Source organism: Bos taurus, chromosome 8 (genome assembly GCF_002263795.3).
Source record: "Bos taurus isolate L1 Dominette 01449 registration number 42190680 breed Hereford chromosome 8, ARS-UCD2.0, whole genome shotgun sequence".
Lineage (NCBI taxonomy): Eukaryota > Metazoa > Chordata > Mammalia > Artiodactyla > Bovidae > Bos > Bos taurus.
This window is the reverse complement of record NC_037335.1, coordinates 23449857-23467430: the sequence shown is the minus strand read 5'-3', so window position 1 is coordinate 23467430 and position 17574 is coordinate 23449857. Positions and strand designations below refer to the sequence as shown.

At 40.2% G+C, this 17574-nt stretch overlaps 1 protein-coding gene across 6 annotated transcripts in view; it reads left to right on the top strand.

Annotated features, from left to right (window-relative positions):
* FOCAD (focadhesin) overlaps positions 1–17574 on the top strand; it is a 302741-nt gene that overhangs the window by 257762 nt on the left and 27405 nt on the right. For all 6 annotated transcript variants that reach the window (XM_005209890.5, XM_024995511.2, XM_024995512.2 and 3 more), the window contains 1 exon segment: positions 1492–1572. In XM_005209890.5, coding sequence (XP_005209947.2) covers positions 1492–1572 — 81 coding nt within the window.

The following is a 17574-nucleotide window of genomic DNA, read 5'->3' as shown; positions in this document are numbered from 1 at the left end:
CTTGCTCTTTATAGAGTTTTGACCACTGGCTCCCTTGGACTCAGGCCAGGGAGGTTTAGGTACCAAAGTTTCCTCATTAAAACCTAGTTTCACACATCCCCTGACAGGTAGTCTACCGACAGCATTACCAGGAACATGGGCCACCATAATTACTGTCTCCCTGCCTTTCAGTCACTCCTTAGCTATAGAAATAGGGCATGGTTCCACAGCATTCCCCACATAATGAACTTTATACATTTAAAAGCTGTCATACTGTGAAGTGAAGTGAAGGTTGCTCAGTTGTGTCCAACTCTTTGCAACCACATGTACTGTAGACTGCCAGGCTCCTCTGTCCATGGAATTCTCCAGGCAAGAGTTCTGGAGTAGGCAAGAATACTGCTGTTTCCTTCTCCAGGGGATCTTCCCAACCCAGGGATCGAGCACAGGTCTCCCACATTGCAGGCAGATTCTTTCCCAGGGAAGCCCAAGAATACTGGAGAGGGTAGCCTATCCCTTCTCCAGGGGATCTTCCCGACCCAGGAATCGAACCAGGGTCTCCTGCATTGTACGTGGATTCTTTACCAACTGAGATACCAGAGAAGCTGTCTTATTAAAACTGGAAAAAGAAAAAAAAAAAATATTGTCATATTGGAAACCCTTGGTAATGCTAGTCCTGAAGGACAGTGGTCTCTCAATGTCCTGGTAAAAATAGCATGTTTATGTCAGGCTTTTGCTTTTTAACATAGGCTTGTCATTGTTATGCTATGGGCTACATATATTCAAGGTCAGTTGTAGTAAATCATCTTATACTCAGGTTCTATGGAGGAAAATGACTGTGTATCTGGAAAAGTACAACTGCTCGTTTCTGATGGAATTTTCCGTTGGAGCCATCTATCCCAGTAAAAACCATCTCATTAAACAATATGGGGAACCAGGAGGAAAAGAATCTAAGAAACTCCCAGGACTCAACTAGCATAAACGTTACTGCTTCGCTATTTCAGGTCAGCAGGCACATCTGGTTTTTTGTATGTGTTGGTCACATAGAGGTCCCTGTCTCATGAAATAAGAGAGTGACTAGTATTAATATTGATTGACGTATTTCCATGGTTCATGTATCTGCCTCAGGATGCCCTTGATAGCCCATAGAATGGTGGTCTCAGCTTAGAAGTCCAGCTTAGGACTCCTCGCTGACACAGAGGTCACTGGATTGGAGTTCATTGATGTGCCAAAGTGGAAAAGGGTGTTTTTTTTAAACCACTTCAGTACAATTTTCGCCTTCTATGGTTTTTTTTCCAACCACTCCCAGATTTACCACCGTTTTAGATTTGCTTGCATAGTCTCAGCCACTTAATCTAATAGAATTAGTTGCAACCACAGAGTATTGTTCTGAGATTAATGGCATAAACATCTCCGCTTTGTCTCTAGGTTGATATGGCAGCATGAGATCATTATCCTTCCTTCATTAGTCCTGCCAAGTTCACTGGTTAATTTGATCATTTTCTGTCTCCACAGTGCCTACTGACTACAGCTATTTGCCTGAAAACAGTTTTATTAGAGCAGCCATTGGCTTCTTCGTTACAGGAGGAAAAAAAGGCAAGTGAGCACATTTCTTGACTCTTTCTTTCTACCTGTTAAGTTTGTATGCCCTAAGCTTGCTTCTGTAGATTAAACAGTACAAATCTGAAAGGGTGAATAATTTCCCCTGCCAGATCATCTTTGCAGTAGAGCTGACTAGGAGACCAACTACGAAATAAGTGATACACAAACATACATACTGTGTATCCTCCTGAAATTACCAATTTAATATCTAATCTTCCTTTTGGCCATTTCAAAAGTATAAGTGCACATTACTTTTATTGTCAGTTTCAAACGAGTGTGACCTAAAAAGAGAAAACACACGTTTGTATTACAGGACCTGACTTGGAGGTAGGTCTTCTTGAACTTTGTGTGATCACTCTATGTTGTTGGAATCACTGGCTCTGGTTCTTAATTTTAGCTTGTGTTCTTTTTCTTTGCAGTAATGCCTTTGTGATTCTTTGTTGCTGCCACCAACAACCGACAGAGATTTAGTGCTTTTGTTTTTAACTGGAGCCAAAATAATCCCACATTAATTTTTAAGTAAATGCGCGTTAATGATACACACCTATAAATTTATGCTTTGAGGAAAAAATGGATCCAAACTGAGTGTGTTGTGGCTCAGGAACCAGTTTTATGTAATGTTCTTTCATTGATGTTTTACTAGTTTCATTCTTCGTTGGGCTGATTTTGTCCGTCTGGGCAAAACCAATGCCTGTATTACAACAAATCCATCCAAATTTTAGGGGAAAAGTCTTTGAACAAATTAAAATGAAGACATCTGGAGGAAGAAAATTTGATTAATGGAGGTCATGGAGGAATAAAATCTTACCATTGGAAGGGACATTAGAGGTCATGTCTGTTGTCTAAGTTTCTACTAGGTACAGTAGTCCCTGGAGCTTCCAAGTTATAAACTACTTTCATAGCTTGGACATAAATTCCCTTAGTTTCTGGAGTTCCAGAAATTGTGCTGTTATCCTAGAGTTGTGAGTTAGCATAACTTGCTTTTCATATCTTCAGTAAAAGTTGGTATAATGTTATGTCATTGTCACACAAGGTATGTGTAGGTATGACCATGTCATTTATTACACATAATATGGAGTTGTTTATATATTGCCATAAAGTAAGTCTTTTTAAAGTAGATGTTGTAGCAGAGATGTCTCCATTAACAGGAAATTGAATTCGTACTAAAGGAACATCTAAAATTTCCATGGCTAGAGTAATTCTAGGAACATCTAAAATTTCCATGGCTAGAGTAATTCTAGGAACATATATTTTTGCTCTAGTTTTTTGTTGGTTTGTTTTTGTTAGTTTGCTCACTGATATTTTATAAACTTTTAAAATGATGCTAATGTGAGATTTTTCCATGAGATATTTCTTATTAGTTCTTATTAGATTTTTAAACCAAATGAAACACAGACTCCTTTTCTAGTGACTAAAATATCATTTTGCTCCCTAGATTCATATTTCTTAGCAGAAGTGAATTTTCTCTGAATCTTGTGGAAAATTCTTGATAAAATGTAACATTTTTATGATTGGTCTGTCATGATACAATAGGATATATTCTGTTCCAAAACTGAAAAACATCAGGTGAAATTGACATCAGAAATGTTATGTAAAATCTTGCTATTAAAGCTATTTGAAGACAAGTAAATGAAGTATTTTAAAAATGCCTTATTACCAATCAGATTTTTGGCATTTTCAGGTTGTGGGAGAGGGCTGCCTTTTTGTCAGGTTTCCTGACTAGATTCCAAGGAAAATCTATTCAGCCTTACACATTACTAATGATGACCCCAGAGGAGTGGGGGCCGTGGGAGGCTGACCTCCGCCTCGGAAGCCCATTTACAAAGACAAAACCAGACCCTGCTCTATGGGTCTAAATGGGATGGCCAAATGCGGAGGTGTGCATGCAAACGAGTGTTTTCTTCTTCAATATGCCCAGCTCATTTGAATTTTAATAACTCCCTTCTGAAGCAGCTTTTGAGTTTAAATGTCTGGATGTCACTCATCAGAGCCCAGTGGGGCTGCTGATAGGAAGGATGACAACTTTGGTGAACTCTTTTGAGGAAGAAATGGCTTGAGAGAATAAAAATCATGCTTGGCATAGGCAAAAGGGAGAAAACTTTCGGGATAGCATGGCTCCATTGCCTCTGTGTGCCATTTAATAACTTACGAGAGGAAGAACAATGGTACACGTTATCCTTGATCCACACATATGCAGGGATGAGATTGGATGAAATGATCTCAATTTTAGCCAATCACATCTGAGACAGTGAATATATTAGTCTGCATTCTCATGTTCAGGACTTTTCTCATTTTAGATGCCCACTTTAATACTCATACAATAGAACATACCAGATGTTCATAGTATCCATTCCTTCACACAGGCCTACATTTTTAAAACCATGCCAAATAGATAAAATTCCTTCCATTTTTGAAAGACTTCAGTTAATAGTTTTAAATATAACTGGTTTTTTGCTATATTCTATAACATTTTCTTTTCTTCCCTAAGAGTCCCACCTCCTGGCAGATGTAATATTCCTTAACCTTTGTAATCATCATAATCTTTTCCTTTGGATATTTATTGACTGTGCTGGATTTAAAATTTGCTTATAATCTAATCCCTCCTATTCTGGAATTATATTTTTCTTCTTAAGGCCCTCTAAGTTTGGGCTCTTATTTTTCCTTCTTTTCTATTCCTTTATTCTTTCTCCTGATTTCTGATATTTGTTTTTTCTCAACCTCAGAGTATATTCAAATTTCAAGGTTTTTCCTAATTTTAAAATAAAACAGTTAAACTGTCTTAAAAGTACTTACTGAAACTCATCATTTATTTTTGGTGATAATGTTATATATTTCTACCTAACAATTCGGACACGACTGAAGCGACTTAGCAGCAGCAGCAGCAACAATTAAAGGGGACTTCCATGGTGGTCCAGTGGCTAAGACTCCATGCTCATGGCTCAGCTGGTAAAGAATCCGCCTGCAATGAGGGAGACCTGGGTTCAATCCCTGGGTTGGGAAGATCCCCTGGAGAAGGGAAAGGCTACCCATTCCAGTATTCTGGTCTAGAGAATTCCACAAACTGTATAGTTCATGGAGTCACAAAGAGTCGGACACGACTGAGCAACTTCACTTTCACTAACAATTTAGGGTTATTTTCTTACCAATTCTCTTGCTGGGGAATATGACTTTCCAAGATTTTTCTACTAGGCTTTAAAGTTTACAGTAAGAAGTATAAAATTAAGTCATTATGAATGGCATTTCCTTCTTGATATGGATTCATTGGTCAGTGATTTGAGTGTATAAGAGTTGGACTTGTACATAAACTATAAGTAGGTAGATTGTTGATTGATCATTTTTGGATTACTAGCATGAGATATAATTGTTGATGAGTCTAACCAAAAGAACAGAATTAGTGAACTCCAAGTATAGAATAAATGATATGAGAAAGCTATCCTGTTTTTCTGTTGAAATTATAAGTTGGTTACCAAAGTATATTATTTTTAAATAGGTTAGCTTAGTAATAGCTTACCAATACAGTTCTTTTTATGAAGTTATTAGAAATGAACACATGTGTATAACAGGCTTCCCAGGTGGCTCAGTGGTAAAGAATCTGCCTGCCAACTCAGGAGACGTGAGTTCGATCCCTGAGTTGGGAAGATCCCCTGGAGGAGGAAATGGCAACCCATCTAGGATTCTCACCTGGAAGATTCCATGGACCAAGGAACCTGGCAGGCTACAGTCCATAGGATCGTGAAGAGTCGGACACAACTGAGCAAAGCAACATGTATATAACATGAAGTTCAAAAACAGTATGAAGAAAAAGAAAGAATTCCCTGTAATCTCACCACCTAGAGATAGCCTCAATAGATATTCCAGTGTGTGTCCTCTAGCTGTGTATGTGTTTATATTGAATTATAAAATGTATATTATTTTATTGTCTTTTATATATATAACAAGTTTCCATGTAAATGGACGTGATCACCACTAATCTCCTGCATAAGGAGGGTTGGGAAAGTATGAAGAGCATTCTTACATCGCTCTCTAGACTAGTGTTAATAGAGTATGTTGGAAGAGTATTTAATTTCTATTTTTTGTTGTTGTAAACATCATAAAAATATTTGAAAGAGTAAACAATTATCCCATGGCTTTTGGCATATGTTAGTTGCTCAGTCGTGTCCGACTCTTTGAGACCCCATGGACTGTAGCCTGCCAGGCTCCTCTGTCCTTAGAATTTTCCAGGCAAGAATACTGAAGTGAGTTGCCATTCCCTTCTCTAAGATATCTTCTTGACCCAGGGATCAAACCCAGGTCTCCTGCATAGCAGGCAGATTCTTTACCATCTGAGCCACCAGGGAAGCCCTTTCTAACAGCTATTATCACTTTATTTTAATTTGTTCCTTTTATGTACACACAATGTTTACATATTTCCCAGTATACATATGCTTTGTATTCTTTAACCTAACATTGTAAACATTTCCCTATTTTCCATATATCTCCATAATTATCATTTTTAAATGACTGACTGTAGAATGTTCTGTCAAGTTGATGAATCATAATTAACCCATTTCCTTATTGGTCATCTAAAATGTTTCCATAATAGAGAATATCCTTGTGAATGTACCTTTCCTTAGGATAAATTCTCATCAATTTATAATTAGGCTCTGAGGATGTGATGACTATAAGGATGGCATGGCCTCATTGCTCTTCAGAAGGATTGTATCAGGTTTCAGTACCTCGGCCCTGTGTAAATATCATAGCAGCTTGTCACAGAGGTTAAAAGCTTGGGAGCCAGACTGCCTGGGTTCATAGCCCACTTATATGGCTTCTCAGCTGTGTCACTTCAGGCAAGCTGCTTAAGTCTGTAAGGCTCAATTGCTTCTGTAAAGTGGAAAAAATAATTGAATCTTCTTTCTAGAGTTTTTGTAAGGATTATGAGTTTATGAGTCATTTTATATAACAGTGCTTAGAAAACAAATAAAGAATAAACCCTTTCTAGTTATCATATTACAAAGCAGACCTTCATTTAGGTAAACAAATGACTATAATACAAGCCAGGCAGGTATAAAATGATGCCTTAAGGCTAATTTGCATTCATTGTCAGAAGGAATGAACATTTTTGTATGTATTTACCATTTGAGATGTGGTTTCTTTTTTTAATTAAATGTTAGACTTCCTTTTTGGGGCTCCCCAGATGGTTTAGCAGTAAAGAATGTGCCTGCCAATGCAGGAGACACAGTAGATGCAGATTCAATCCCTGAGTCGCGAAGATCCCCTACAGGAGGAAATAGCAATCCACTCCAGTATTCTTGCCAGGATAATCCCATGGACAGGGAAGGCTGGCGGGCTACAGACCCTGGGGTTGCAAAGAGTCAACCCCGGCTGAGCACACACACACACAGGGAAGTACATAACCCTACAAGCCATAAGGAAGAAAAAGAAAATTCCATTATCCCGTTTACATTTTTTTGTAGACTTTCTCATGTAAGGAAAAGCTGCCTGCCTGTCTTTCTTTCTGTGCTTCCTTCCTGTCTTTCTTACTCTTTCTTTCTGTCTTTCTTTTGATATGGACCACTAAACTCCTACTGTATTTAATTATTATTCAGTTATTCATTATTTTGAATTGTCCTCAAATTGTTCCAGATTAGATAAGAGCCTCTGACTCTTGTGTCCTTCTGAGGTAACCTCATCATTCTTTGAGTGCCTTTTGTTTATGGCACACAAAGATGTTCTAGGTTCATCTTATTTTATCCTCAGACTTGTAGTAGCCTAAGACTCAAGTGTCTTTTAGTGGAGAATGATATTTAGAAGTCAAGATCTGAGTACAAATTACTACATTGCTACTGAGTTAATCAGTGTTCCTAGGCCCTTTCAGTGGACACTTAGAAATTTTGTTCTCTCTCTTCTTCCCTCCCCTCCCGTCTCTTTCTCTCTCACATATGTCTGTATTTTCGTGTCTAGCTATGTGTGTTGAAAACCATGAGTTTACACCAATATCTCCAAACCAGTATCACAGATTTCCTTCTGCGTTTTCCTCTTCTTATTTGTAACCTCCTCTAGAGTTGTAAGAAACCCAGCTCCCGTTATTCTCAATATATTTGCCAGAGTCCTGCTAAACCTGCCTGTCTCTCTCTTGGGCCCTGATTTCCCCTGGGCAGCTACCCTGCTTGGCAGCCTTCCTGGTGCTCATGGGCTCAGGGATGTTTTTGTTTCTGGTAACACCAGACTATGTATTTGGTCCTAAGGCAGAACATCCTACCAACTCTTATGTCTGACTGACCCATCAGAATCACCAACTGTTATCAACAGCTGTCTTGATTAGCAATGCAGACAGAGGACGAGATGGTTGGGTGGCATCACCTGACTTGATGGACTTGAGCTTGAGCAAACTCCGGGAGTTGGTGATGGACAGGGAAGCCTGGCGTGCTGCAGTCCATGGGGTCACAAAGAGTCAGACATGACTGCGCGACTGAACTGAACTATACTGATCTTGATTATATAGTGGTTCCTGGCAAGGGGCTTAGCATCTGCAAAAATATGCCTGCTGTCTTTATATTGTCTACCTGTGTTTCCTAAGGATTTTGTCTAGAAAAATCCTACTCATCCTTTCCATCTTGTTTTAAACATCCTTTCCTCAGTGGAAGGCAAAGGAGGATTCCCAGATGTTCCCAGATTAGTATATATTTGCTATGTGATCCATTCCTTTATGTTTTTCATAGTACTTTACATATGTGTAATTATCTGCTTAATTATTTGTGATTCTTTGTTTAAAGTCCATCTTTCCCATTAGACTGTAATTTCCTCAAGGGCAGGAAGAGCTTCTGTGTTTAATCCTAAATGCTTAGTACAGAGTACTTGGCATGTTAACAGTTTTCAAATATTTGTTGTTCTACTGCTTTAATCATGTATACACACACACGCACACACATGCACACACACATATTTCTTCTAAACAGTGCTAAAGATGGAGAAGGTAAAGATATATCCACACTATATAAGGGACATTATGCTGGTGATGGAGCATAGACACACCAGCCACTGTTAGCCTACTTGTTACCAAACTTTTCCTATAAGGGTTATGCATATACATTATAGCGTTGAGATCGGATCCTCTGTGTAGCCAAAGTATGTGTGATAATGGGTCCTGTTGTAATGCATTATGTTCGGATATGCCATTTATATCAGGGTTCTTTGAAGCTGTCAACTGGGTGAGGGATTTAAAGCAACTCTTTACCCAGATTTTAAAACATCTGGATCCTTTTAACAAGTACTGTTAGGCCTTTTGAGTTCCAAATCCATTGTCTATAACGCATTCCAGTATTTCTTTTTATCTGAGGCACTTGTATGAAAGACGGAGCTCTGTAATAAGGGAACTGATCATTCCCATATCCTAGGTATGGGTTCTTGTGTCTGATGCTGATGATCTCTGGGGAGAGAACCATGTGACTCTGTTCTCCCACTTTAGGGCTACCTCTCTCTCCATACCTCCCCCCACATGCTTAGAACTACCACGTATTTCCTCCATTCCTAACATCTACTATAATTTCTTTCATTCCAGTTAGTATCAGAATTAACCTGTAAATATAGTGGAAAATTCTGTGTGATTCTAGCTCTGTTAGTCCATACTAATTCTCTGCTTTTTTGAAAAGTGGAAGATGTATTATATGATAGCACTTACTGGATATTCTGTGCTCCATCTGACACGTTCTGCTCATTTCTGACACTTGCTTGTATATTTTGTTTGTTAGTCGCTCAGTCTGACTGAGTTGCTCAGTCGTGTCTGACTCTGCCACCCCATGGACTGTGACCCACCAGGCTCCTCTGTCCATGGAATTCTCCAGGCAAGAATACAGGAGTGGGTTGCCATTTCCTTCTCCAGGGGATCTTCCCAACCCGGAGATTGAGTCCACGTCTCCCACATTGCAGGCAGATTCTTTACCATCTGAGCCACTGAAAGGTTGTTACTGAACCACGAAAGACACCGGGATTGTTGGCCTCCGGAAGAGAAGAATTCAATTCGGAGCCAGAGACGAGGCTTGATCGCTCAGAGCTTTTGTGTAGTAAAGTTTTATTAAAGTGTAAAGTATAGATATCTTTCCTTGGAGCTCAGTCGGTAAAGAATCTACCTGCAATGCAGGAGACCTGAGAATCCCTGTGGACAGAGGAGCCTGGCAGGCTACAGTCCAGGGGGTCGCAAGAGTCAGACACTACTTAGTGACTAAACTACCACCAAAGAATAAAAGAGATAGAGAAAGCTTCTGACGTAGACATCAGAAGGGGGCAGAAAGAGTGCCCCCCTGCTAGTCTTTAGCTGGATCTTCTATAGCTATTGCTGCTGCTGCTAAGTCGATTCAGTCATGTCCGACTCTGTGCGACCCCATAGACGGCAGCCCACCAGGCTTCCCCATCCCTGGGATGCTCCAGGCAAGAACACTGGAGTGGGTTGCCATTTCCTTCTCCAATGCATGAAAGTGAAAAGTGAAAGTGAAGTCGCTCAGGCGTGTCTGACTCTTAGCGACCCCATGAACTGCAGCCTACCAGGCTCCTCCATCCATGGGATTTTCCAGGCAAGAGTACTGGAGTGGGGTGCCATTGCCTTCTCCTACTAGCAAGCTGTTAATTATAGAAGAGATTTCTCAAAACTGAGAGTGGCACCAGGCCCCTCACCCACAACATGCATTTTGAGATGACATTGGCACCAGGTGAGTCATCCCAGGCCATAAAATGATTAGATTAGGAGAACAGTGTATGAGTGAAACATACAGGTTTGTCAAATAGGTTCTGAGTCTTAGGTGGAACTGACTTGAAGAAAGACAGAGTCTAGGGTAAAGACATAGTTCATTAACGTAGCTTAAGACAAACATTTCCATAAGAAAAACACATTGGTTAGCTCAAGGTTTGAGAAAAGTTCAGATGGAGCCAGGTGTCGTCATGGCAACACAGAATTTTAAGAGATACTTCCTTTTAAATTTGTATAGAGAAGGGGAAAAAATCTAACACTTGTTGGTTTCCTCCTGCCAATTAAGAGAGAGAGAAGAAATGTCTGAGGCTTGCAGCCTGTTTCCTCCATTTGGAGACTGCTGGCCTTCCTGCCTATTACCCTCTCACCACCAGGGAACCTTGTATATTAGGTCAGTTCTAAAGAGTGTAGAAACAACATACAAAGTGTGTAGACAGTGATGTGCAGGTACTGGTGAAAGTTTTGTTGTCCTGTCAAGGGAGAGCTCATTGTCTAAGCAAAAAGTGAAGTGAAGTGAAAGTCGCTCAGTCGTGTCCAACCCTTTGCGACCCCATGGACTATACAGTCCGTGGAATTCTCTAGGCCAGAATACTGGAGTGGGTAGCCTTTCCCTTCTCCAGGGGATCTTCCCAACCCAGGGATTGAACCCAGGTCTCCCACATTGCAGGCGGATTTCTTACCAGCTGAGCCACAAGGGAAGCCCCTAAACAATAAAGGATCTAGAAAATAGTCATATTTCACATTGAGACCTGGTTTAGAGGACAGGTTTAATGTCTTCCCTGATTCTCTAGATCCTCTGGAAAGTTCAAATTTCCTAGTGAATTCTGTAGAAGGAACTGGGATATAATTTTATATAATTATAAAAACACTTGATCTGAGAAAAAATTTAATAGAAATCTGCTTATGAATTAAAAGATTTCCAATATAGAACTGGATTTATGTCCTCAATAGGACAGAAGAATAATTCTATGCCCAGATTGTCACTACACTATCTGCCAATTCATCAGACTATTTCTGTGAATTGTGAGCCAAAAGTCCCCCAAAAAGCATCTTAAATTTTGTTGTTGTTATTGTTGTTTTGTGAAATCAAAGACCCCAGTTTGCAACCAACTTTGTGTGTGGACAGTCACCACGTGTATATATTCAGTATACAGTTATATGAATACCCAACCAGGTAATTCCTATCACAGCATTTTTTTTAAGCACGCCTGATTTTTCCTCGTCTGTTTGTCCTCTCACTAGAATGTCAGCTCCACGGTGACTTCTTCTGCCATGTTCGACACAGTTTCCACTGTCTGGTAGCTAGTAGATCCTTAGCTGAATAAGTGAATATGTTTATGAATATATTTACTTTTTTTCGGTAAGAAATTCTTCTCCTTGTAATAGCAATAGTTAACTCCCTGATAATATCTCCTGTACTCCTAGTATTACATCACAAGGTGGAATAGAAATAAAGCTTCAGTTACTGGTAACACAGCATAGAAGAGTGGCAGGGGTGTTGAGCTTTTAACATTTTCAAAAAGCAAAAAAGTGTTTGTTGGCAGGGAGACAAACAGCACTGGAAAGCACACTACTAATCTTACCTTCCCAAGTCAGCAGAGGCAAAGATAAGGAGGTTTGTTGGTGACGACTAAGAAAACATGCTGATCCTTGAGATAGCTGAAGTTCCTAAACATCAGAGAAAGGCCTGGCTTAGAAGGATGTGTTTACTAGTCATCAATGCATAAGTAGTCTGTGAATCTATGAGTAAAAGAGTGTAGGCAGTGATAGAAATTATGTTATAGTGCTTTTTATTATAGAAAACAGTGACTCGCTTCAAGTGACTCAATATTTACTGCAAGGATTCATAGGTTTCTCAGAAATACAAGGACAGATACTATTCTCAGCCCTCAGAGTATCAGAGGCAGGAAGATATCAGGCATCAAGACTTCATCTTGCTCTTTCTGTCTACCTTGCCAGGGCTGCATCGTATCATGGATCCTGCCTTTCATCCCAAAGACTGCTTCACCCCTTTCTCTTCTTTTGTGTTTGTGTGTGTGTGCTGAAATACATATAACATAAAATTTACCCTTGTAACCATTTTAAAGTCTACAATTCAGTGGCATTTAGTACATTCACAATATTATGCAACTGTCACCAGTATCAAATTACAGAACAGTGTTCATCACCCCCAATCCAATTTATTTTTTTCCTTTTGTTGCTCATGTTTTTGGTCATTCCTAAGAATCCATGACCAGATCAATAGACTTATCTTTATGTTTTCTTCCAAGAGTTTTATAGTTTCTTGTATTATCACTGATCTACTTTAAGTTAGTTTTTCTGTATGGTATTAGTATTAGTAGGGATCCAGCTTCATTATTTGCATGTGAATATCCAGTCATCCCAGCAGTGCTTGTTGAAGAGACACCTTCTTTCTTCTGTTGTGTGCTCTTAGCACCCTAGTCAAAAATCAGTTAACCATAAATGTTGGGTTTATTTCTGGCCTCCCAATTCTATTCCATTTTTAATACATGTCTATCCTTAGATTTGCCAGTACCACTCTGTTTTAATTACTATAGCTCTGTGGTAAGTTTTGAAATTGGTATGTGTGTGAGTCCTTTAAGTTTTTCTTTTTTGAAATTGTTTTGACTATTTGGGCCCCCTTTGCAATCTCATATAAATTTGACAATCAGCTTTTCCATTTCTGCAAAAAAAGTTGTTGAAATTTTATAGGTATTGTGTTGAGTCTGTAGATAGCTTCCATCTAGGTTATCAAATTTGTTGGCATAGGACTTGTCTACATAGAGCCTCCAGCATTTCACAAAAGGTAGTTCAGATCTTCCTGCCCCAGCACTGTTCAAGCAGCATTCTCCACTCTGAGTTTCTGCTCAGATAAGCCATGACTCCCTGTATCCATCTGTTTGTCTCTCTGGTTTTGGAGACAACATCTTGCCCTGTGCTCTTCCCTTTCTTAAGGATCCAAGAGAGTTGTTGATTCTTCCGTCTGTTTAGCTTTTTACGTTTATAATAGAGTGGTAATTGCCAAGCTCTTACATGTAGAACTGAAAACCAAAAGTCCCCCCTTTTTTCTAACTTTTTTAAAGTATAAAAAACATAAAATTTACCATCATAACCATTTTTAAGAATACATTTATATAGGATTACACTATATTCACATCATTGTGAAACTAATCTCTGGAATGTTTTTATCTTGCAAAACTGAAACTTTGTACCCATTAAGCAAGAACTACCCTTCCTTCCTTCCCTGATCCTGGTAACCACCATTCTATCTGTTAATTTGACTATTCTACTTGCTGGATTTAAGTGGAATCATAGCATTTGGAAGAAAAGCTATTATCAACCTAGACACCATATTAAAAAGCAGAGACATTACTTTGCCAACCAAGGTCCATCTAGTCAAAGCCATGGTTTTCCAGTAGTCATGTATGGATGTGAGAGTTGGACCATAAAGAAAGCTGAGCGCCCAAGAATTGATGCTTTTGAACTGTGGTGTTGGAGAGGAACGGGCTTCCCTGATAGCTCGGTTGGTAAAGAATCTGCCTGTAATGTGGGAGACCTGGGTTCGATCCCTGGATTGGGAAGATCCCCTGGAGAAGGGAAAGGCTACCCACTCCAGTATTCTGGCCTAGGAATTCCATACAGTTCATGGGGTTCCAAAGAGTCGGATGCAACTTTCACTTTCACTCCATGTTTTTCACTTGGAGAAGACTCTTGAGAGTCCCTTGGGCTGCAAGGAGATCAAACCAGTCAATCCTAAAGGAAATCAGTCCTTAATATTCATTGCAAGGACTGAGGCTGATGCTGAAGCTCCAATACTTTGGCCACCTAATGCGAAGAACTGACTCATTGGAAAAGACCCTGACACTGGGAAAGATCGAAGGCAGGAGGAGAAAGGGATGACAGAGAATAAGATAGTTGGATGGCATCACCGACTCCTTGGACATGAGTTTAAGCAAGCTCTGGGAGTTGGTGACGGACAGGGAAGCCTGGCGTGCTACAGTCCATGGGGTCACAAAGAGTCGGACATGACTGAGCAACTGAACTGATACAGCATTTGTCTTATTTGCGACTGGTTTATCTCACTTAGCATAGTGTCCTCAAAGTTGAGGACACATTATAGCATATAACAGCATTTCTTTTCTTTTTAAAGTTGAATACTATTCCACTTTATGTATATATCACATTTTGTTTATACACTTATCCATCAATGGACATTTGGGTTGCTCTTGGCTATTGTCAATAGTACGAATATAAGCATACAAATGTCTCTTTGAAACTCTTTCAATTTTGAAAGTGGGATTGCCAGGTTATAAAGTAGGTCTATTTTTAATTTTCTGAGAAGTCATCTTACTGTTTTCCATCATGGTTCTTCTGTTTTATAATCCCACCAAAAGCGTATAAGGGTTCTAGTTTCCTCACATTCTTGCCAACACTTGTTATTTTTTTCTTTTCACTCTTTTTTTCTTTTTCAAATAGTAGCCAATCTAATATTTATAAGCTGATGTCTTATTGTGGTTTCGGTTTGCATTTTTTGTTGATTAGTAATGTTGAGCATCTTTTCATATCTCTTTTGGCTATTTGTGTACCATCTTTGGGAAAATGTCTATTCAAACTCTGTCCGTTTTTATATGTTTCTCTTTTTCCCTATGCTTCTCATTTCTTCACTTGTTTGATCTTTTGTTGATTCTGTTTCTGGTTCTGCTTCTCCCTGTTTTTCAACTTCTACTAATTGTTCTACGTTTCTTGCTGATTCTGCATACACCACCCGTTTTTCTAGGCTCCTTTTGTAACGGGCTTTCCCTTGCTGACTCTGCCCCACATCTATTTCTCCCTTTTTCAGGGTCTGCTGATTCTGCTGCTTTTTCTACCTTAGCTTCTCCTTTTCCCATGCTTTTCCTTTTTGCAGCTGGTTTTCTTTTTGTTGACTCTGTCTCCCCTTCTGTTTCCCCTCTTATCATAGTCTGCTGATTCTGCTGCTTGTTCAGCCTCTGCTTCTCCTTTCTCCTGCACTTCTCGTTTTCCCATGCTTCTCCTTTCGGCAGCTGTTTCTCTTTCTATGGCTCTATCCCCACTTCTTCTTTCCCACTTTTCATGATCTACGGATTCTGCTGCTTGTTCAGCCTCTGCTTCTCCTTTCTCCTGCACTTCTCCTTTTCCCATGCTTCTCCTTTCAGCAGCTGTTTCTCTTTCTGCTAACTCTGTCCCCTCTTCTGCTTTCCCACTTTTCATGGTCTGCTGATTCTGATGCTTGTTCTGCCTCTGCTGCTTCTTTTGCCTCTGCTTCTCCTTCTCCCATGCTGCTCCTTTCGACAGCTATTTCTCTTTCTGCTGACTCTGTCCCCTCTTCTGCTTTCCCACTTTTCATGGTCTGCTGATTCTGATGCTTGTTCTGCCTCTGCTTCTTCTTTTGCCTCTGCTTCTCCTTCTCCCATGCTGCTCCTTTTGACAGCTATTTCTTTTTTTGCTGACTCTGTCCCCTTTTCTGCTTTCCCACTTTTTGTGGTCTGCTGATTCTACTGCTTATTCTGCCTATGCTTCTCCTTTTGCCATGCTTCTCCTTTCAGCAGCCACTCTCTTTTTGTGGCTCTTTCACTACATCTGCTTTCCCACTTTTCATGGTCTGCTGATTCTGCTGCTTGTTCTGTCTCTGCTTCTCCTTTTCCCATGCTTCTCCTTTTGGCAACTATTTCTCTTTTTGCTGACTGTGTCTCCACTTCTGCTTTCCCACTTTTCATGGTTTGCTGATTCTGCTACTTATTCTGCCTCTGCTTCTCCTTTTCCCAGGCTTCTCCTTGCAGCAGCTGTTTCTCTTTCTGTGGCTCTATCCCCACTTCTTTTTTCCCATTTTTCATGGTCTACTGATTCTATGCTTGTTCTGCCTCTGCTTCTCCTTTCTCTGGTGCTTCTCCTTTTCCCATGCTTCTCCTTTTGGCAACTGCTTCTCTTATTGCTGACTGTGTCCCCACTTCTGCTTTCCTACTTTTCATGGTCTACTGATTCTATGCTTGTTCTGCCTCTGCTTCTCCTTTCTCTGGTGCTTCTCCTTTCTCTGGTGCTTCTCCTTTTCCCATGCTTCTCCTTTTGGCAACTGTTTCTCTTTTTGCTGACTGTGTCCCCTCTTCTGCTTTCCCACTTTTCATGGTCTACTGATTCTATGCTTGTTCTGCCTCTGCTTCTCCTTTCTCTGGTGCTTCTCCTTTCTCTGGTGCTTCTCCTTTCTCTGGTGCTTCTCCTTTTCCCATGCTTCTCCTTGCAGCAGCTGTTTCTCTTTCTGTGGCTCTATTCCCACTTCTGCTTTCCTACTTTTCATGGTCTACTGATTCTATGCTTGTTCTGCCTCTGCTTCTCCTTTCTCTGGTGCTTCTCCTTTTCCTATGCTTCTCCTTTTGGCAACTGTTTCTCTTTTTGCTGACTGTGTCCCCACTTCTGCTTTCCCACTTTTCATGATATACTGATTCTGATGCTTGTTCTGCTTCTGCTGCTTGTTCTGCTTCTGCTTCTCCTTTCTCCTGCACTTCTCCTTCCCCATGCTTCTCCTTTCAGCAGCTGTTTCTCTTTTTGCTGACTCTGTCCCCTCTTCTGCTTTCCCACTTTTCATGGTCTGCTGATTCTTCTGCATTTTCTGCCTTTGCTTCTCCTTTCCCATGCTTCTCCTTTCGGCAGCTGTTTCTCTTTTTGATGACTCTGTGCCCACTTCTGCTTTCCCACTTTTCATGGTCTGCTGATTCTTCTGCTTATTCTGCCTCTGCTTCTCCTTTTCCCATGTTTCTCCTTTCAGCACCTGTTTCTCTTTTTGCTGACTCTGTGCCCACTTCTGCTTTCCCACTTTTCAGAGTCTGCTGATTTTGCTGCTCTCCTGCCTCTGCTTCTCCTTTCTCTTGTACTTTTCCTTTTCCCACACTACTTTCTGTAGCAGTTTTCCTCTTGCTCACCCTGCCCTCATCTTGGCTTTCCCCTATTTTGGTGTCTGCTGCTTTGTCTTCTGACTCCACCCCTGCTTTTTTTTTCCCCCTTTTGTTAATTCTGCTTCTCTTTCTGCTAATGCTCATTTGCCTTCTGCTGCCTATATTGATCCTGCTGCTGCTTTTACTTCTCCTTCTTGGTCTCCTAGTTTTTCATACATCATTTCTGACCTCCTTGTAACTTCACTTCTTCATGATCCTCACTGGCTACTCCAACCTTGGCTTTACCTTATGGCTCCACTCAAAACTGCTAGAGCATCTGATTTTTTCAATTTCAAATTACCTCCCACCTGAAAAAAAAAATTTTTTTTTTTA